The sequence below is a fragment of the Manis javanica genome, chromosome 10 (assembly GCF_040802235.1).
Source record: "Manis javanica isolate MJ-LG chromosome 10, MJ_LKY, whole genome shotgun sequence".
In the NCBI taxonomy this organism is placed as follows: domain Eukaryota; kingdom Metazoa; phylum Chordata; class Mammalia; order Pholidota; family Manidae; genus Manis; species Manis javanica.
Genome location: NC_133165.1, coordinates 30988843 through 31010298, shown reverse-complemented (window position 1 = coordinate 31010298; position 21456 = coordinate 30988843). Strand labels below are relative to the sequence as shown.

Below are 21456 nucleotides of genomic sequence, written 5' to 3'. Positions count from 1 at the left end.
TGTTCAATCTTTATTATGCACCTGCTGTGAGCCCAGCCCCGGGCTGGGTGTACAGAACACAAAGATGAATAAGGAGAGTTCCAGCCCTTGAAAAAGCCTGGTTTAACAGGGAGACAGGTATGAAAAAATATCAAGGCAATCCATACTGACATGGCAAAAGTAAGAAATGCAAACATCTTTAATATTAACTGATTAGTTACTGGGTTTAAAATAGCCATCAACAGATATATACTTTGAAGGCTAGAGAGCACATTAGACTGTCCAGTTAAGTGAGTGTTCTTACCTGCTTAGTTATTGTTTTTAAAAGGTGTGTCATGGAATAAAAAGCAAGCAATGAATTTACAGAACAGGATGTCTCATGTGCAAGGCTGTATTTGCTCAGAAAGCCTTAATGTACTTAACAGGGAACAGGAACTTTACCAGATGGAAGTCAGTTGCTGATTTCATACAGCAAGTGATACTCATTTTTTAGGTCCCTGGCTCTTTCCACCACCCTTACATGGTATCTGTAGTGATTATAGTGAACTTCCTTCAACCAGACCCTCCGAGATGGGTCATTCTACTTTGCCTTAAAATTGCTGCTTTGCAATCTGAAATACTGTTCAAAAACCCAAAATAATTTTAAAATAGTTCTAACTTGTTATAAAGTTCTCAGATACCATTAAGGGGAAACAAAACTTCATTTTTAAAAATTTCTCACATATCCAAAGACTTCTTACAAATTGCCTCAATAACTCCTCCTGAACTTAACCTGCACATACATGAATCTTTTCCTTCTCTCTTCCAATACTAAGACAAAATAAAGCCCAAAGAATGGAACTGGTAAAGGCAGACCCCTCTGGAGACAGGGTGGGAAAGGAGCAAGGAAACATAATACCGTAGGCCACAGTATAGGGGAAAGGCTGTAGATACTAAAACCTTGGCATAGCTGTCCTGTCATCAGCTATTATGTCTAGAAAGCACAGACTGTTTTTTCTCCAGTGTGGTTCCCAGGGATGACCACAGTGCTTGGCACAGCTGAGTATAAGAAAATACTTGCAGAAAGAATGAAAGTAGTTGGTGGTAAGCTTGGCACATACACAGTAGATGCTCAAAACATAGTAGCCATTGCTATTAGTGCTATCTCAGTCCCAGTGGCCATGGAGTAGGTGAGGATTTTAGTTACAACTTCATGTAAGCAAACATCTTCAGTATTTATCCAACAAATATTTTCTGAGTTTTTACTATATACCAGCACAACAAGGGATTTAAAAAATCCCTCAAGAAGCCTACAGCTTATTGAGAGAAAAATTCATGCCAATAATTTCAACACTGTTCTTTTATCAGATATTTACTCAGCTCCTATGTGTCAGTCACTTTATTAGATGCTGGGGAGAAGCAGTAAACAAAAACAAAAATTAATGCTAGTATGGTGGTTATAGTCTAGTAAACGCATGTTACAAAAGCGAACACACTGTTCTAAGAGCTTTCATGTATTATGATGTTTAATTTTCACAATAACTATATGAGGTGGATACTAATCCTCATTTTTAGAGGAGAAAATTGAAGCATGAAGTCAAAGAGTATGACATTATCAACTACATACAAAAATCTTGGATAACACAGAGGATGGATGGATTAGCTGAAGAGCTGTCTTCTCAAAGGGCACAATTGGACTGTCACATAAGAATATCTGCATGATTCAAGTGTGTGAACACACTTAGAAATATATCACACTGTCAGACACAGTCGATCCTGTGCCACAACCTGCTTCAGGTATAAGATGAAGGCCATGATAAAATATACCACTTGGTCAATTAAAACCATTAAAGTTTTATAAAAAAAAATCATAGCACTTAAGTAGAAGGAATTATCACTGTGATTTTCTGGTTTTCTTTTGCCACCTGAATTTTTGTGGCCAGACAGGATTGGTCTGTTAGCACAGGCCTCAGGCGTCTGTATCTCACAGGCATACAGAGGGGACCAGCCTTGTGTCCTGTATTCCTCTCCTTCCTCCTATGGGCAGGGGCTTCAGTCCTCCTAACTCATGAGTGGGCTGCTCCACCCCGAAGGCAAAAGGGAAGCCCTTACAGTGGCTGCTGGCTGGACTCATCTGAGATCTGCTCTGGTCCCCAAAGCCAATCTTTTTCATGTTCATTCTAGATAATGTGTTTTAATCATCTGAACTTTTATCCGTGCTTACTTTTGACAGGTTATTACTGCTTTTGTAACTTTCAAGGATACAGCTGCACCTTGAAAGGGATCAGCTGCTGTAACAGCAGGAGGAAGGCTTTTAAAGGAACTGGTATTTGGGCGTTCTGTTTTGTTGAATTCTTTCTCTGCTGCATTCAGTCTCAGGTTAGAAAATGTGAAAAATGTACTCCCATAAGTAAAAAGAGAAAAACATTTAGATTTTAAACTAGGTTTATCTTTGAAAGGTTAATTTGCAAAACAGAGGTGGGAAATGGCACATTTCAGCTTAGTTTCTAGATCTTTTTACCCATTAAAATGGAACACATATCAATTTGTTTTTTAGCTTAAATAGTATAAAAGTAATTCATTCACATATCTTGTATAAACACTCAAGATGATAGAGTATAAATGAGTGGTAAAGTCTCCTCCCTCTGCTCTACAGTTAATCACTGCTATAATTTGATATTTTTAGTGAAGGAATTGCTATTGCTTAGGGACTTTTTAATCTCCAAAGTACCATACAGTTAAGAACAGTTTCAGCAGCAAACCCGAGGGCATCTTCACCCACCTGCTGTTCTCTCCAAAGCATATGTAGCCCTAGAAGGCTGCGTGCAATCAGATCCTGAGGGGTACTTACTTATTTTGCTCCCTGGACTGGGAACACATTCTGGTAATATTTTTCATTTATTTTTGAATTGAGAAAGAAACCAGCAACATTTTATCTCATTTACACAGGTTCACCTTTATCCACAAAGCTTTGAGGCAGCTGTTAACAACCAGAACACGGTCTCTAAAATAATATGCCAGAAAGACAGACTCAAGGTATGGAAAATATAATTAAAAGTATAATCTCAAGGCTTTGATTAAAGAAAATATGAACAAAAGTATAAAGGCCTGAAGGGCCACAGATCTGTATAATTACTCTGTACACATCTACAAGTACAAAGTTTATGGGGGAAATAACACCCAATAGTGGTAGACATGAAATCTCAGGTATCGTCCTGGCCAATGTCCACAAGCTACTATATATTACAGCTATACATGTTTTACTACTGTTTTTTTAAAAAAAAAAAACCTCTGTGGATTGTAAAAAAGGAAGTGGTTTAAAAAGACCTACTTAATTGGTTGAGGTTCAGAAAAGGTATATTTTCACACAATCAGATTACAGAATAATTTGGAACAAGTTTTCTGGAGGGCATTTTGCAATGTGTAGCAAATATGCTTTAAAATGTACCTACCCTTTGACCTACAACTCCCTTCTGGGAATTTAGCTTAAGGACATTTCAAATCTGTGCAAATCTTAACCTGCATAACATTCACTGCAGTGCTTTAATAGCAAAATATTGGCAACAATCTTATGTCCAAAAAGGGGACTGGATCGATAAATTATGAAGAAGGGAGTACTGTGGAGTCATCAAAATGAGGAAGTGCAGAGTACTGACTGACATGGAGAGATGAACTGAAAAATATTAGGAGGAGTTAACAGTGTTTTCTCTCAGGTGTGGGATTCCCGGTAAGTTTTTTCAGTGTAAATATCCATAGGAATTTTGGGAATTTGTTGGTATCAGAGAAAAGCAGAGTTTTAAAAAGCCTCTGAGATTAAGACCAATACACATACATAAATAAATAAGATATGAATGATTGTAGGAAATGCTCAAAGTATAACTTTTGGGGACTTGTTCTTAAGCAGGTATAATAGAAGTGGGGAGAAGACCGTAATTAAAATAATATTTCCATTAGAAAGTACTACTGTTGAAACTTTGTTTCAATCGTAATTCACCGAAATTCTCACTGAAAAACTGGTCTACTATGCTATAACAGTAAAGTAAGAACATTTTCAAGAAAAGTCACACAAAACGAAAGGGATAGGTACTTTCATTAATACTCAGTTAACAGGAAAATTCGATTAACCATAACTGCACACACCAGCCCAACAGCATTTGTTGGCTTAAATATAGCTCATCTATGCCCCCAACAGCCCTTCTACAAAGTCAATCCAACCTTCTGATGTGTTCAGCTATGATAGCTTTAGAGTCTAATGAATTTATGTTTTACTCTGTTGAATACCACAACTGTATGGCCTCTCTCAGACCCATGTTTCCTACGTTCTGGTCCTATCTTCTGACATTAGTTCCTGTTGAGGTTACAGCCAGCCAGCCAGCAAGCCTGGGGCAAATGGTTTTGTTTTTTAATTTAAAATTTTTATTTGCATTCACCCATCAGGCTAAAATTGAAAGGAAGGAAAATATCAATTGTTGGCAAGGATACAGAGCAACCGGAACTTTCATACAGCTGGTGGGAGTGTAAATGGGTACAACCACTTTGGAAAACTGCTTGGCAGTTTCTACCGAAGCTAAATATTCAAATATCTTATAACTCAGAAAATCCACTCCTATGTATATACCTAAGAGAAATGAGGGCCTATGCTCATCAGACTTGTACTGGAATGTTGGTACATAATATCCTGGAGTCTGAAAACAATCCGAATGCCCCTCAAGGGAAGAATAGATATGCTGTGACATATTCACACAGTGCAATACTGCACAACAAAAAGAATGAACTACAATTACTCCTACAACTGTAGTGTACAGGTGAAAGAAGAGATAAAATGGGCCAAACTAATTTGTGCTGTTAGAAGTTAGGAGAGTAGTCATCTTGGAGGGGGAATAGTGACTGGACAGGGGCATGAAAGGAATTTCAGGGGGGACTGGTTATGGTCTTTTTTCTTGATCAGGGTATTGGTCACACAAGTGTGTTCAGTTAGTGACAAGTAAGATACATATACCAAAGCACACCTTTTAGTACATATGTTCAGTTTAATAAAACGTTTTAGAAATAAAAAATATATTTGCACCTATTAACAGATAAGCTAAATTAGTGTTTGTGCTGCTTTTATAATAATTTTTACTTTTAACTGTAGAATAAATAGTGGTGTGGAATGTTGAGGAAAACGAAAACCCAAACTGTTTGCAGTTTCATGCACATTAGGTTTCCCATGAAAGTCAGCCTGTGGCTCATTACAACAGAAGTGCCAGGCAGGAATTAGTGCCCAATGCTGGAATAATTTCACAAATATAAACTCAAAAGCAACCTGAAACTTGTGAATGGTGTCACCTAAGTGGCCCCAGGTTTCATAATAAAGGACGCTGCTCTGTCTGCATAGCAATCATGTTATCATCGTTCTAAAACCCCCTTCCAGTCAAGTAAAAAATGTTAGGTCAGAAAAAGACATTCATTGTGTGGCTCTGTATTTTCATTTCACCAGACAAAAAGCTACAATACTGGGCTGTTCAGTTTAATATTTCATATCTGGCACCCCTTTCTGCTGCTACCTGGCACCTGATTCTTACTGTTCCCTTTCTTAGTCATCACAGAGCCAAGAGCAAGCTGTCTGGGCCTCTGCAAATCCCATTTTATCTTCGGCACACCTGAAGTAATATTATGGGAACAGATGAAGATATCGAATAGTGTACACAACTACAACAATAAACATAAAAGGCAGTTTAAACCTTCAAAAGCTAGATCTGGAAAGCATAGTCCACACTGGAAGCCAACCAGACAGGGACTTTCATTTATATATCCCCAGTGAAACCCAGGTAGAGAAAAGAAAAAGCCATTCAACAAACAAAACCTAGGACACATCCTAAGACTGCTTGCTACAACCCAATAAAATAAACAAAGTACCTCATTTTATTTAAAAAAGGTTTGTTCAAAACAGGCCAAAGATGATGAATTAATAAAATGGCAGAAAATTCTGGTGACATCTTAGACCATTAAATTATGAAAAATATTTGGCTTGTGTATTTATTGGCCACTAGAAACTAATTATTATACAAAAAGGATAGAGATGGAGCCTGGCAGAATAGATGGCATGTGGGCATTGGTCACTCCTAGACTTTGGGTCTGGGTTTCTTTTTTTTAAATTTTTATTATGGTATCATTGATATACAATCTTATGAAGGTTTCACATGAGCAACACTGTGGTTACTACATTCACCCCTATTATCAAGCCCCCCCCGCCATACCCCTTTACTGCTACTGTCCATCAGCATAGTAAGATGCTATAGTCACTACTTGTCTTCTCTGTGCTATACTGCCTTTCCCGTGCACCCCCTAAATTATGTATGCTAATCATAATACCCCTCAATCCCCTTCTCCCTCCTTTCCTGCCCGTCCTCCCCACCCCCTTTCCTTTGGTAACTGCTAGTCCCTTCTGGGGTCTATGAGTCTGCTGCTGCTTTGTTCCTTCAGTTTTTGCTTTGCTGTTATACTCCACAAATGAGTGAAATCATTTGGTATTTGTCTTTCTCCACCTGGCTTATTTCACTGAGAACAATACCCTCTAGCTTCATCCATGTTGTTGCAAATGGTAGGACTTGTTTTCTTCTTATGGCTGAATGATATTCCATTGTGTATATGTACCACATCTTCTTTATCCATTCATCTTCTGATGGACACTTAGGTTGCTTCCATTTCTTGGCTATTGTAAGTAGTGCTGCGATAAACATAGGGGTGCATATGCCTTTTTGAATCTGTGATCTTGTTTTCTTTGGGTAAATTCTAGGAGTGGAATACCTGAGTCAAACAGTATTTCTATTTTTAGTTTTTTGAGGAACCTCCAGATTGCTTTCCATATGGTTGAACTAATTTACATTCCCACAAACAGTGTAGGAGGGTTCCCCTTTCTCCGCATCCTCTGAGCCTCAGTTTCTTAATGGTAAACAAAATCCACATCCACCTCACGGGCTAAAGTACACTCAGAATGAAACCAGTGTTTCATTAGAAGTGTCAAGGCTGGTGGGGGAATCTGGTGCTTACTAGATAAATTAGCGTTCATTTGTTCAACAAATATGCATGCCTACTACATGCCAAGAACTGCTCTAAGTGCTCGGAATACCACAGAGCTCTTTTCCTTTGGAAACGCACATTCTAGTTGGAGAGGGAAGAGAGATAAATGAACATAATAAATATACAGTATATCCTACGGCAGTAGAGCTGTCAGGGGAAAGGTAAAGTTAGGTGGGGTTGGGAGATGGATGGCATTGTCTGCAATTTTAAACAGCTGTCTGCGCAAGCCTGAGAAGGTTACATTTAAACAAAGACTTCTGTGTTCCGTTTCCCCTCTCCTTTTTAAGTGTCATTTTTCCCTTCACTGCTGCTTTGGGACTATTAAGATAGGTAGACATCCCTGGAAGATGTCACACCCAGCCCCCCTTCAGCTTCCTAAGACTTTAACAGTTGCAACTTCTAGGAAGGTTGTGGTTACTCTTAATTAAGGGTTTTTTTGAACTTTACTTCTTCCTGTACCACAAAGCATGTACTCATCAGAAAATCATGCAAAATCACACACAAGCTGCAGGGGGCAAATTCTGGGCATATTATCTAGGCTGAAGTGTGGGGAAGGGGCTGGATCTTTGGCTTAACTCTAATTAGCAAGAGTAACATTACTTGACATTTTGGGAACTCTAATTAGCAAGAGTAACATTACTTGACATTTTGGGGCTTATTATCATACCATTTGTTTGTTAAGTAGTAAAACACACAACCTCCTGAGATTCAGTATGGATCTCCAGTAATCATTTGTCTAAGTATACATTTTAGAAAACTCAGAAAATGTGTAAATAAATATTTAAAGATATTTGATATTGTATAAAGGATCACACTACTTTGTAATACCCCATTTCACCCAAAGAATTTACTCCTTTATTTCAGAGTTGGAGAGATTTGAGCATTAAAAAAAAAAATCTCAAACCCATACTAGCAAAGTTATAAAATCTCATCTGCAGGTGGCTTTTGTAAATGCACCTGGTAGGTTGTGTTCCTATTAGTAAAATATTGTAGACTGCTCGGTAACATAAAGGAAATCTCCTTTTAAAACGAACTAGATTTCATGGAAACTACCAGTAATTTTTACCATATTAAGCTCAAATTGTTTTCAGCTTTGATTGTGGAGGGGGTAGGAAGAGCCCAATGAGCAGGTGGTGAAAAGATTGCAGACTTTCAATCACACCTGAAATTCACCATAAAAAATTCACTATGCACTTCTGTCATAGCCAAAGTATGAGCTAGCAGCATTCACATCATAGATTACATATAAACGTGTTGTCTGGAGCTGTAAATTTTGTCCCACCATCTCAACACAAAAAAGACATTAACAAGGAAATGGTGATTACAGTGAATCAAACATTCATGAGCTTTAGTAGGTTTTAAGACACGTGGGAAAGGAAAGCAATAGGTTCTTATCTTTAGTGTACTATAACCTTTTAAGATATGGAAGTAATTTACATTACTTCCAAAACTACGAAATTCTCACTTTTTTCTTCCTGCTCCAGTTCTCTGGGTAATTCAGCATGCCAAAGTGGTCGGCACTTGCGGTACTGCAATTCACTTGAGTACAGTCCCTCCACTGAATGATTACTAAAAGTGAAGGGCAGGACAAGTGCGGGGAAAAAAGCAAAGAGAAGAGTTATTTCTGAGCATCTGATTACTAGTCTCAAATTGCAATCTCATCTCAGATTGCAAAGATTTATGTACCTGTATTCTCAGAGGCATGGGGAGAGGAACTTAAGAGTTCACGTTTTCGTGCCCCAGCGGATACTCCACCTCAAATTTGCAATGATCTGCATTCCTCAATTACATACAGCTTTTCCTTAAGGGACAGTCATCAGGGTAGCTACTATTCCCCTAATCTAGGAGTAAGAGTGTTTTATTTACAAATTTTTCTCAACACCCCACACTGCATGCTTCACTGTCTTCAAGATCATTTAAATATTGCCACTCTCAATACAACTGTAAACCTTTAACATTCAAATTTCTGGGATTTCTATAATTTACCCTCTGTTAATGAAACACATGAATAAGGAACAGATTTTGGTCACAGTTACTTACTGAGCCCATAAATGCTGTTTCAACTGTGTCTACTATATCAATCTATAAAGCATAATTCACGTGTTACACTGTGTATTCAGATGAAGGGAATCAATCAAATTCAAAGGGTAGATTAGAGTCTCTTTTCATGCGCTTTTAAAATTCTTATCCAACGAAAGTCCATAAACTCTGGTTTCAGGAATTCACTCACACTTTGCAAATTCAGAAACTAAAATTTAGGGTTAAGAAAAAAAAAAACCATAGAAATGACCAAACCGTGGGCCTTAAAAATGGCTACAAATGAATTTAGAGAACTTGGGTTCCATGAACCTAAGTCCTCTTAAAACAAAAGTTGTTTTGTATTCTATTAATAGCAGGTGATTGAAGGCATATTTTATTTCGACTGGAATTCATTTATAAATACTTAAACTTAATAAACCGGCCACTAATCCTCAATCTATATCGTCTCCGGAAAAGTAATCTCATAATAAAAGAGAGTTAAGAGAATGACAATCGACGCATTCCTAGGGTTAGGTCAACTTTGTTAAAACCTAGGGTGTTCTCTGACTCCAACCACCCCAGGGAATAATCAAGCCGCGAGAGAAAGGGGCCAAAGGGAGCGAGTGGCAGCCTTTCTGGGGCAGCCCCCGGCGCCCTCGCTCGGCCGGGAGCGGCGGGCGGCCCCCCTACGCTGATTCTCGCGCGCAGCCTTCCCTCGGAGGAAACTCGAGCTGGGCTCTCTGGTCTCGGAGGGCAGCTTAAGGGCGGCCACCGATTCCAAGGACCAGTCGGGTAGGAGGATATGGCCTCCGGGGTCGACCAGGCAACCCCTTCCCCAGCGCCCCCCATATACGTGAGGCTGTGAAACGTGGAGTTTGTCGGGCGTCTCCAGCGCCGGGAGGGGTGGCGGGGAGGGGCGTGTCCCCGCGGAAAGTCCCCTCCTCACCCCCAAGGTGAAAAATCCCGACCTTCCCCCGGCCAGAGCTGCCAGCCGTCGACGGAGCCTCCCCGTTTCCCGGTCTCAAGCTCAGAACCCCAGCGCCCCCGGAGTCCCTGCGTCCCGAGTCCGGGCGCCCCCAGAATCTCCGGGCCCCGAACCCCGGTGCCCCCAGAATTCCCAGGTCCTAGACCCCGGCGCCCCGAGTCCCACGGTCCCGAGCCCCGGCGCCCTCAGGGTTCTCGGATCTCTCCGAGCCCCGGAGCCCCCGAATCCTCGAGCCACCCGAACCCGCTTACCCGGTAGGTGATCTCCGTGAGCCGGTTCACCTCCTCTGGCCCCCGCGACATGTTTGCAGCCGCCCGGCGGGCGAGCGCGGCAGGACGCGACCAGGCCTCGTGGCCGCCCGACCCGGGGTGGCGGGAGTGCCGGGGCGCGGTTGAGGGACCCGCGAAGGCCTGCAGCCGCCACAGCCGTCGTTCCGGGAGTGCCGACGCGCTCCTCAGCCGCCAAAATGTCAAAACTTGCGGCACCCCAGACGCCGACCAAGAAGAGACGAAGAGACGCGGCCTGACGCGGCGGGGCGGGAAGAACGTGGCGGGCGGAGCGGCCCCACCTGAGGCGGACGGGGTGGGCGGGGCGGCGGCGGAGTGGTGCGGCCCTGGTGGGCGGGGCGGCCCCCACCTGAGGCGGAAGGGATGGGCGGGGCGGCGGCGGAGTAGTGTGGCTCGGTGGGCGGGGCGGTCCCCCCACCTGAGGCGGAGGGGTGGGCGGGGCGGTGGCGGAGTGGGGCGGCCCCCACCTGAGGTGGGCGGGTTGGGCGGGGCCGAGCGGCCTGTGTGGGCGGGGCGGAGGAGAGCTGAGCCCTGCGGGCGGGGGGCGGCCCCACTTGAGGCGCACGGGGCTGCCCAGTGGTCCCCTTTGGAGGCCCGCGGAGGGCCCCTGGTAACGCAGGGACACAGACCCCGAGAAGAATCTGTAGCTTGAGATGCTGTTCTGCGTGGATAGAGGCCGCTCGGAGGACAGCCAGGCTTCTGTGGTCCTAGAGCCGCGCTCTCCGCGGGCGCTTTCCCCAAGCTGCCTTTTGGAGAAAAAGGGCCCACGTTCCCCAATTGTACTGAGTTCCCTGCTTAGCCCCTTCCCGCGCATCCCTCTCTCGGTGACTCCAAAGATCTCAGGGACCCCAGGGCACGCGTTATCATAGAGGGAGAAAGGGGGCTGCCACTGCCATTCTTGGAAGCTCCCAATACATCAAAATATTAGCAAGTGTCAAGACCTAGTTACAGAAATGGCAGTGTGTTTTTAAGTTATTTTGCACTTTGCACTAAGAACGAACGACCTTTAACTCAATGCAGTATAACTGTACTATTCACAAGATCGCTACAAGATTTAGAAAGCCATGGTGAGCTGAGGTGTTGTGGAGGTAGCTCTCCCTTTCAGCACTCAGTCTGAGTATGTACCCTATTAGATCCTGAGGCTCCAGCAGGGACCTCTGCTTAGCATCTGAGACATCCACCAAGAGCGGGGGAGCTTTTCTGACTTTTAATAACTTCTGTCTGGGTGCAATTGCACCTTTTATGGGCTGTTAGGATATGAGGATTCTAAACTGCTCCTGTGATGAAGTTCACTGGGAAACTGGCACACAGAAGGTACTGTGTGACCCAAGAGTGTGAGATGCCACTGGACTTAGACCTGAAACAACCACTTGGACTCTGGGACAATGTTATCAGGTTTTGCCAGTTATAAAACATACCATGCTGGGAACCAAAAGGTTACTTGTTCTTGAATGTTGGGGGAAATAACACATTGGCTCTAGGTTTCGGGCAGTGGAAGCAGCTGCCTCCTTCCTTAGCAGCTTTCTAGCATTTGTCTCATAAGATTTGAAAATTGGGTTTCATTTATCATACTGAGGTGAACTCATGACCTATAATCACTGCCACTATGTATTAGGCTCTTCAAGCCAGTCTGTCCGTTTCCATTTAAACTTGAAAATCACTGCCTTAACTTTTGCAAGTCACCTTTTGTCTTACGACTTCCTTCCGTGCATTCTGATGAATGGGGACATTTCAACCTCTGCAGCAAGGCAGTCAACCAGGGAGGGGGAAAGAGAGCGAAGCTTAACCTTTAACACTCCGCAGCTCAGGGCCAGGAAAGACAGAGAATGACAAACCACCATAAAAACAGCAAGAATCTCAGATGGCTTCATTTGATTGCCAAGGTTAGAATTTGATCAAAGGACCAAGTTCATAATTGTATGCAAATCTTCAGATGGATATTTGGTCATATTTAACTCTCCTTTCTGAAAATAATTTCCTGGTTAGGACCATCCTGCTCATTCAGAAGCCCTTGAGAATGGTCAGGTCGTGGTCTGTACTGACATTAAGAATGGTGCAGATCAGCCCCCCGCCCAGTGTTTGGCACACGGATGCCTGGTATGTGTGAGTATTGATTTGCCCTGTGCCAGGCACTCTCATGGAGGACCACAATGAAAGGTGTAGTAGAGGTACACATTTGCTACAGGTGTGAAAAAGTGGGAGTCCTCTCACAAGGCTATTTGTATCAGGCTAACTTCAGAACACCCAGTCTTAGTTGTGTTCTGGGACTTCATGACACTCAGACCAAAGAAAATAAATCAATAGAAAGGGATGACTTAGGAGATGGGGGGAGCTGCCTTGCCCAGCAGTCCTCCACCTGCTGAGAAAGCACTGCAGCCACTCTCCAACTGCTCAGATCACTGGCCTGCAAGGAGCTGGCCTGGCCTTGCTGGAAATCAACACCACACCTTCCCAGGGGCAGACAACTGAGGTTTCCTCTTTTAGCTCCTGTTTGAGTTTAAATGTTAGCAAAAGCCACAAAAAGCAATTGCAGATGACAGCATCAATATTTTGAAAGCCACCCTCCAAACAGACTCTTGTTTTGAGGTTTATGCCTTCTTCTGAATTTATTATGGGGCCTGCCGAGGGGCTCTCTGCCTTGATGGGTGCTCTTCGATGTCCAAGAGAATTCTACTATGTTTCATGACAAGAGATCTCCACTGATAAACATTAGTTTGGGGCAAATTCCCATATAAAATACCCAGAGAAAGGATGGGGCTTTAAGTGTTCTCATTCTGAAAAAGCAAAGGTGAATTGAAAACTCAATTACCATTCCGTAACTTTCTTCCAATCCAAGGAGCATTAACTTCTCCAGCTTCATTTTCACTAGCCATTGCCTTTGCCTAGAATTTTCTCCAACTCCCACTCACTTTCCAGCAATTTGGATTTCAGCCTAAGATGCAGGCTCAGAGAGGCCTTCCCTACCCACTCCACCTGAAGGAGTATTTTGGACCCTTTCTGTCATAGCATGCGATTTTCATTCTGATAGTTCTTATCCCTTGCCATCGTAGGCTGAAGAGTGGCTCCCCAAGGTCCAAGTCCTAACTCTCAGAACCTGTGCTTGTTTCCTTATATGGCAAAAGGGACTCTGCAAATGTGGTCAAAGTAAAGATTTTGAGAGGAGGAGATTATCTAAGGTTATCTAGATAGGCCAGATAGAATCACAATGATCCTGTAAGAGGGACACAGGAGAAGGCAGTGTGATGACAACAGCAGAGACTGGAGTGACACACTCTGAAGATGGAGGAAGAGGCCACCAGCTATGAAATACAGGAGACCACTAAAAGCTGGCAAAGGCATGTATGTGGATTCTCCCCTCAGAACTTCAAGAAGGAACTAATCCTAACAAGTTGATTTCAGCTCTGTGAGACTCACTTTAGACTTCTGCCCCAGAACTGTGAGAGAAAACTATGTGTTGTTTTAAGTCACTAAATTTGTAGCAATTTGTTACAGTAGCAATGGGAAACTAAGACACGAGCTAATCTTTTTCTCATTCATTTCTTGATTGCTTGTTTGTTCCACACCCCTCCTACCATTAGAATACATATGTGACGAGGACCAGGATGACTCCTGTGTAGTTCTCTGAAGGTTGCTTAGCACCTGGTACGTGGTAGGTACTCATAAACTGTTAAGAAAATGAATTTATGAGGTATTCAACATTTCACAAGAAACAACTACACCAGAGGTTTGCTTTCTCCAACTTTCAAAAAAAAACAATAAAATAGGACACTGCAAAACAGACTGTGGGGCTGAAGTCCTTGAAGGGGATATATAGATATAAGATTCAACAAATATCAAAAGGTTACAAAGCATTGGCATAAATAGACATTGAGAAAAAACTGTAGCTTTCTCCAGCACAGTACATTGCAGAGTAAACCCTTAGTCACTGTTATATGAATAAAGGGAAAATGTTAGTGTTCAAGCACAGGTAAATACTTCTCAAATTCATAAGAGTAAGAGTTAAATGTAAAATGTATCAATACAGTGAAATACTATATGACTATGAAGCATGCAGCAGATCCTTTAAGACATAAGTGAAAACCAATTTTGTCACTTCAGTGGTATTTGAGCCCCTTCTGCTCAAATCTTAATCCATCTTCTCTGTTGCTCATGAATTATTTACAAGTACTGTGAAATGCTATTTTAGTTTTCCATAGACCTGATATTTTATCCTGAAACACTTCAATAGTTGTTGTGTCTTGTGTCAATGAGAGCTGTATGAGATATAATTTATATAACATGTAAGGTACCTACTTAAAGTGTACAATTTAATGGTTTTTAGCTTATGCATAAAGTTGTGCAACCAGGTCTATAATCAATTTTAGAACATTTTCATCACCCTAAAAAGAAATTCTGTACTGATTAGTGGTTACTCCTCATTTTTCTCCAACTCTTTCCCCTAAGGCCCATACAACTACTGAATCTACTTTTATCTCTGTAGGTTTGCCTACTCTGAACATTTCATATAAATGAAATCATACAATAGTGGGCTTTTGTGATTGGTCTCTTTTACTTAGTATTGTGCTTTCAAAGCTTGTCCATGTTCTAGTATGAATCATTACTTTATACGTTTTAACTGCTGTGTAATATTCCACTATATACCACTTTTATTTATTCATTCATTCACTAATGGACATTTGGATTATTTCCACATTTTGGGTCTTGCGAATAATACTGCTGTGAACCTTGTGTATACATTTTTGTGCAGATGTCTATTTTTACTTCTCTTAGATACATACCTAGGAATAGATTAGCTGGGTCATATAGTCATTCTATGCTTAATATTTTTAAGAACGACCAAACTGATTTTCAAAGTGGCTGCATTATTTTCCATTTCATACCAGTGTATGAAGGTTCCAATTTTTCCACATGCCTGTCAACACTTGTTATTGTCTATCTTTTTTATTATAGCTGTCCTACTGGCTTTGAATTGGTATCTCTTTGTGGTTTTGACTTGCATTTCCCTAGTGGCTAATGATATTGAGTATCTTCTCATGCACTTATTTTATATCATCCTTGGAGAAATGTCTATTCAGATCTTTGGCCCACTGTTTAATTGTGTTCATTTTGTCTTATTATTGAGTTATCAGATTTCTTCATATATTCTGAATACAAGCCCCCTACCAGATACATGGTTTACAAATATTTCCTCCCATTTTGTGGGTTGTCCTTTCACTTCCTTGATGGTCTCCTTTGAAGCACAAAGATTTTTAATTTTAAGTCCTATTTATTTTTTTCTTTTGCTTGTGATGTTGTCATATTAAGAAACCACTGCCTAATCCAAGGTCACAAAGATTTACCCCTATGTTTTCTTCTAAGAGTTTTATGGTTTTAGCTCTTATATTTAGATCTGTGACTCACCTTGAGTTCATTATTGTGTATAGTGTAAGAAAGGGGTCCAACCTCATCCTTTAGCCTATGGATATCCAGTTGTTCTAGCTCTATTTGTTGAAAGGATGATTCTTTCCCCCATGAACTGTCTTGGCACCCTTGTAAAAAAATCAATTGACATAAATGTAAGAGTTTATTTCTGGACTTGCAGTTCTGTTTGACTGATCTACATGTTTATCCTACCACAGTACTGCTACACTGTATTGATTACTATAGTTTTCTAGTATATTTTGAAATTGGAAAGTGTGACTCCTATAACTGTTCATTTTTTTCAAGATCATTTTAGCTACTCTGAGTGCTTTGTTTTTCCATATCAATTTTAGGATTTGCTTGTTAATTTACATAGGAAAAACACCTGGGAGTTTTGTAAGGGTTTTATTAAATCTGTAGATCAATTTGGGAAGTATTACTATTTTAATAATATTAAGTTTGTGATCCATGAACATGGAATGTTCTTCCATTTATTTAGGTCTTCTTTCATTTCTTTAAACAATGTTTTGTAGTTTTCACAGTATAAGTTTGACATTTCTTTTGTAAAATTTATTCCTAAGTATTTTACTTTTTGGATGCTATTGTAAATGGAATTGTTTTCTTACTTTTATTCAGATCGTTCATTTTAAATGTATAGAAATATAATTGATTATTGTATATTGATTTGGTAACCTAGTTGTCAGATTGAGGAATTCCCTTTTATTCCTAGTTTGTTGAGTACTGTTGTCACAAAAGATTGTTGGATTTTGTCAAATGCTTTTTTGTGTCTATTGAGACAATCATGTGTTTTTTGTCCTTTATTTGGTTGATTTGGCATATTATGATGTCTGATTTTTGTATGCTAAGTCAACCTTGCATTCCTGGTATAAATTCCACTTAGTCTTGGTGTATAACCCCTTTTATTGTTGCTGGATTCAGCTGGCCAGTATTTTGTTGATGACTCTTAGACATCTATATCCTAAGAGATGCTGGTGTATTGTTTTCTTGTGATGTCTTTGACTGGTTTTGGTATTAGGGTAATACTGGCCATATAAAAGGAGTTTGGAAGTGTTCCCTCATCTTCTGTTTTTTGGAAGTGTTTATGAAGAATTGGTACTTATTTTTCTTTAAAAATGTTTGGTAGAATGTAAGAACTTGTTCGTTATGCTTCAGAAGATTGGAGACTGACGAGAATTAGGCTTGAGATGGATTAATGATTGTACATTGAGCATTGACCCCCCTATACTGAATTTTATTGTTGTTAACAACCATTTGATCAATAAATATGAGAGATGCCCTCTCAAAAAAAAAAAAAATGTTTGGTAGAATTCATCTGTGAAACCATCCAGGTATGAACTTTGCTTTGTGGGAAGTTTTAAAATTACAATATTATTTTATAGTCTCTGCCAGATAGTTCTGTGTGTTTTTGTTTGTTTTATTTTGTCTGGTCTGGTTTATTGTTGGGTTTAGCCATGGTTGTATCTGCTGATTCTCTAGCACTATGGATCACATCATTTCCTTATCTGTTTTGGAAATTTTTTATTATGAGATCATCTTCAGTGATGATCCGTTTTGTCTGTAACAACCTGGGTTGTAAAGTGTTTCTCCAGAAACTTCTGCATTTGTTCCTGCCAGCCACTCCAAGGAGTTCACCACAGGACGTAACATTCAGATTCTGCACCTGCCCCATGCCACAGACTTAGTGGATTAATTTCTTTTAGAATATTATTTTTCTCTACTAAAGACCCCAGTTAAGTCAAACTCCTCTGTCCTTCCCTCTTACCAGCATTCAGTCTTCTGAGGGGCCCACATGTGTGAATGGATCTTAGTGTCTACTCTCCAACAGGCCACAAGTCCTCATATAGATGAAACACCTGGCTGTCTGGGCTTGTATTCAGCTCCGACATTCCACCCACACCCCCAGGAGCTGCCATGTCATCTGTTCAAAAGGCTTGGTTTTCTTTTTTCTTGCAAACTCAGCTGTGTGTTACAATACTTTTGTTGCATTTCATCTATGATTTTAAGTATTTGTAACTGGAGGAATTCTGGGTTGTACCATCTGCCAGAAGGCTGAATGGGCCTTTGTAGTTCCCATTTGAGACGCTCCCACATGGAGTGATAAGTACTGGCCGAGGAGGCCATGGATCATGTTCCACTTTGCCTCTCTCAGTATGTAGGACTGGGTAAGGCATTTTTCACTTCTTGGTCTCAGTGGGTTCACCTCTGAAATAGGGCAGTTGGTCTTCAAGTTACTGTTAGTTCTAAAATTCCCTTATTTTCTTTTTTTTTCTAACTTCTGTCCACAGACCTTATTCTGAAGTCTTTTTTCTAGTTGCATGTTGGCCTCTGTGAGGAAAGGCTATTTGCTGGAGGCTGAGATAACACAAACATTCTTTATTTTTCCAAGGGCAAAAAAGGGAGAGACACTTGGTCTGTTGTCCTGAAGCCTCCTCAGTGATTTGGCTTCATGGGGAAATGGCTGGATTTGTTGGAAATGGATCTGCCTTGCCTACCCTCATGCACCTTGTCTTGATTTTTCCATGGGAAAACATTGGCTGAGAAGGCTCCAGTTTTTCTTTTCCTGAGCAGAATAGTTTTCTGCAGCAAATTCCAAACATCAACCACATCTGCAAATTTCCTTTTTGTAAGACTTCAATCGTTACAGTGTGCCCAATATTTTTCCTTGATAAACAAGTGCAGAAAGTTCTGGAACAATTTTACCTTCAGCTGGGGCTTTATCTGAGAGGGAAGACTTGGGGCGAGATGCTTTGTGGTGCTTGCTTTGGCAGAATCTACTAAGCCAGATAAACACTTCTCATTTCCTTCCCTGGTGCTGCTGTCAGAGCAGAGGAGCAACAAGGAGACAACTGGCTTGTCAAGCAGTTCCCCAAAGTGAATGGCAGGGTTGCTTAGGGGTGGAATATAATGGAATATTCTTTTCCCCTTAGGATGATTTGACTTTCAATACTTTAATTCTCTTCCAGGGAGAGCAAGGGCCTGCCTCTGATGAGCATTTTTGTCTGCATGTCCACCTTATTGCACACCCAGGTTTGTGTCCAGGTGCCTGCCAAGTGACACCTCACCATGTGGGCCTCTTCATCGTTGGGCCCTGGACTTTTCACTGAATTTGCTTCCAGAACAGCTCCCAATCTTCTGTACCCTCTTCCTCTGTCTATCATTGTTCCTCTGCTCTGACTCTGAATTTTCATGGATTTATGAGAGCAATAAATGATGAGAGAATGCAACCATTTTGCTAAAAGGGGAAATATCAGCCCTGTGGATCTTGAAATTCAGCATAAAATGAACATTCCCATTAGACAAATGCATATAATTATAAATAATTAAGCAAAAACCTTGAAGAGTAATTTATGTGTTTCTTTAAAAATGTCCCCAACATATTGATGTTGACCAAGAAGCAAAAGAAGGCTTAAGAATCAATGGAAACTCTGCTGAGTATGAAAGGCAGATTTTAGCACTTAAGCCATTTTGTAATGTCCCATTAAGATCTGTTCACTATAAAACTTTTAGCATGCATTTGGCTAGGATGTCAGGTAGCACTCTGGGTCCACAAATAGGAGTCACAAATTCACAGTGGAAAGACTTTCCTACCTCAATACTCTTCAGTAGGACAGACTCACCAATTAAAAGCATGCATTCTATGTGGGCTTTTTTGTTGAATTTAGAGATATCTAAATTCTGTAGTTGTTATAGCCTTGGTAAGGCAAAAAGCAGGCAGTTGATGGCTGATACCAATCACCCTTTCTACTATAGGATCTGGAGAGCAAAAGCTTGATTTTCTGGTCTCCCTTGTAATCAGGAGTGGCAAAATAGACACAGTTCTGCCCAGAGAGGCAAAGTAAATGAAGGTCTGCTGAGAGGTAAAAACCAGAAATGGTTGGCGTTCAGGCAATTGTTGGCTTGACCCCCTAATAATGTTCTAGAAAGTAGTCGTGATGTCACTGCAAGAAGTAACCGCCATCTTTCAAGCTCAAAGCAACAAGCAAGATTGGATGTCAACAAATTGAGATTGGAGAGAGAGAGAATGGGACCTTAACAGCATCACTGAGCAATGGGTTTTCTGTTCTTTGCAGCAGAAAACATTCCTAAGTGACATATATAGTTATTGAAATTTGGAAAAATCTGAGATTATGTTGAAGTCAATATATACAAACAAAATGAATCTTCAGGTGAAAAATTCAAATGGCAAGAAAATGCTTCTTGAAAAATTTAATACATTTACATTTTTTCATTTTGGGGATGGATCATATTTTGGAGATAAGAAGACTCACAGACTGCCAATGGAGAATATCTTTAATATTAAGCAGACAAAACATTTGGGTGTCTGCATTTCCTCGCATTCTGATTGAATCAGTGGTTGAGCTCTTGAGTAGACTCTTGAGCGTATAGATTCAATGGATTCTTCCTGCATTAGGTACAGGGGAAAAGGAATAGCAAAAGGTACTGGGGAAAAGGAATAGCGTTTGTGCCTTGTAGTGTTTCCACCCTAGGCTTCTGGGACCTGTCCCCGCTGTGAGCTGGTATCTCCTGCTGCCATTGAAAAGGGATAGGGGTTGATGACAGTGTGCAGATATGGCAGGAAGGGCATTGGACTGTTGGTCCAGAGAATTCCCTTTCTGTCTTAGTAACCATGAGCAAGTCACATCACGTCCCTGGGCATTCCGTGCCCTGGTCAACAGGAGTGGGGGTGGACAGTTCTCTAGGTGACCCTGAGGGTGGGGAGGGGCTATGCTTTCCCTTGAGGCACCTCTCCAGAGATGTAGCTATGGGGCCAGGCTCCACCTCGGAGTGCACAGGAGCAAGTAGCAGCTGGCAGGCCAGCTGGTCAAGAGAAGGCCTGGAGCTGCTGAGGGGAGGTCGTGGGCCCACATTCCAAAGCTGCAGCCTGCTCCCTTCTCTCCTCCTCCTCTCCCTCCAGGCTGCCTTTGATCTCCTGATCACTCCCCTTCACTGTCAACAGAGATTGCAGCTCACTGCTAACTTCTGCTGGCCTGCTGATTTCCTGCCTCCTGTCAGCCTCCACACCTGGTTGGTAAAGTCAGGTGGAATTTCCACACCCCTCACAAGTTGTGCAACTACTGTACAGATGCACTTCAGGTTTTATTATTATTACTATTACTGCTGTGGAGTGAACACTTCTGAATCTGAATCACTGATCTTTTAGCAGTCAGGATGGTAGAAAAGGTGGCTAACCACGGATGTGCCAGGTGACCAGGCTGAAAGAAACTGTTCCTAGGCCACCGGTGGCTCCCAGGCCACCATCTGGAGAACACTGCTTTGGAGGAAACCGGGACATGCTGCTAGAATTTAGGCCCACGATTAAGAGATCTCAGTTACCTTTCCAACCTGGTTTTGCTTGCCTTTCCATGGCAGCCCCTCTTCCCTCTTGGCCTTTTGAAATCGTTGCTCCTGGCCTGATTTTACTGCCTTTGCTACTAGACAGTAAGCAAACCCTCCTGTCACTTGCTTGCTGTGTGCCTTTGGGCAAGACACTTCCCCACTCTGTAAATTCCATTCTCATTTGAGAAATGGGAAGGAGAAACTGAGTTCTGCATACGTGGCATTGACATCAGCTGCCACAAGATGCAGAGTGAGGCTCGGGGGCTCTGAGATGACCCTTCCTGGATATTCCTTGTGCCAGCAGCTATGTCTTATCTGTAGAGCTTCACTCCAGCTTAGTTCTCCCATGACTGGGTCACTTCTGGGAACCGGATTCTTGCCTGTCTG

General features: G+C 41.6%; 1 protein-coding gene across 2 annotated transcripts in view; it reads right to left on the bottom strand.

The window, feature by feature from the left end:
- Nucleotides 1–10641, bottom strand: part of BAIAP2L1 (BAR/IMD domain containing adaptor protein 2 like 1) — a 98505-nt gene extending 87864 nt beyond the window's left edge. Inside the window, exons 1-2 of one of the 2 annotated variants that reach the window (XM_037003725.2) lie at nucleotides 10276–10641; nucleotides 8486–8589 (exon numbers count right to left, since the gene is read on the bottom strand). In XM_037003725.2, coding sequence (XP_036859620.2) covers nucleotides 8486–8524 — 39 coding nt within the window. In that variant the 5' untranslated portion in view covers nucleotides 8525–8589; nucleotides 10276–10641. The remainder of the gene's footprint in view (nucleotides 1–8485; nucleotides 8590–10275) is intronic. The other variant, XM_017672435.3, reaches the window with a different exon arrangement.
- Between the last annotated feature and the right edge of the window lie 10815 nt (nucleotides 10642–21456).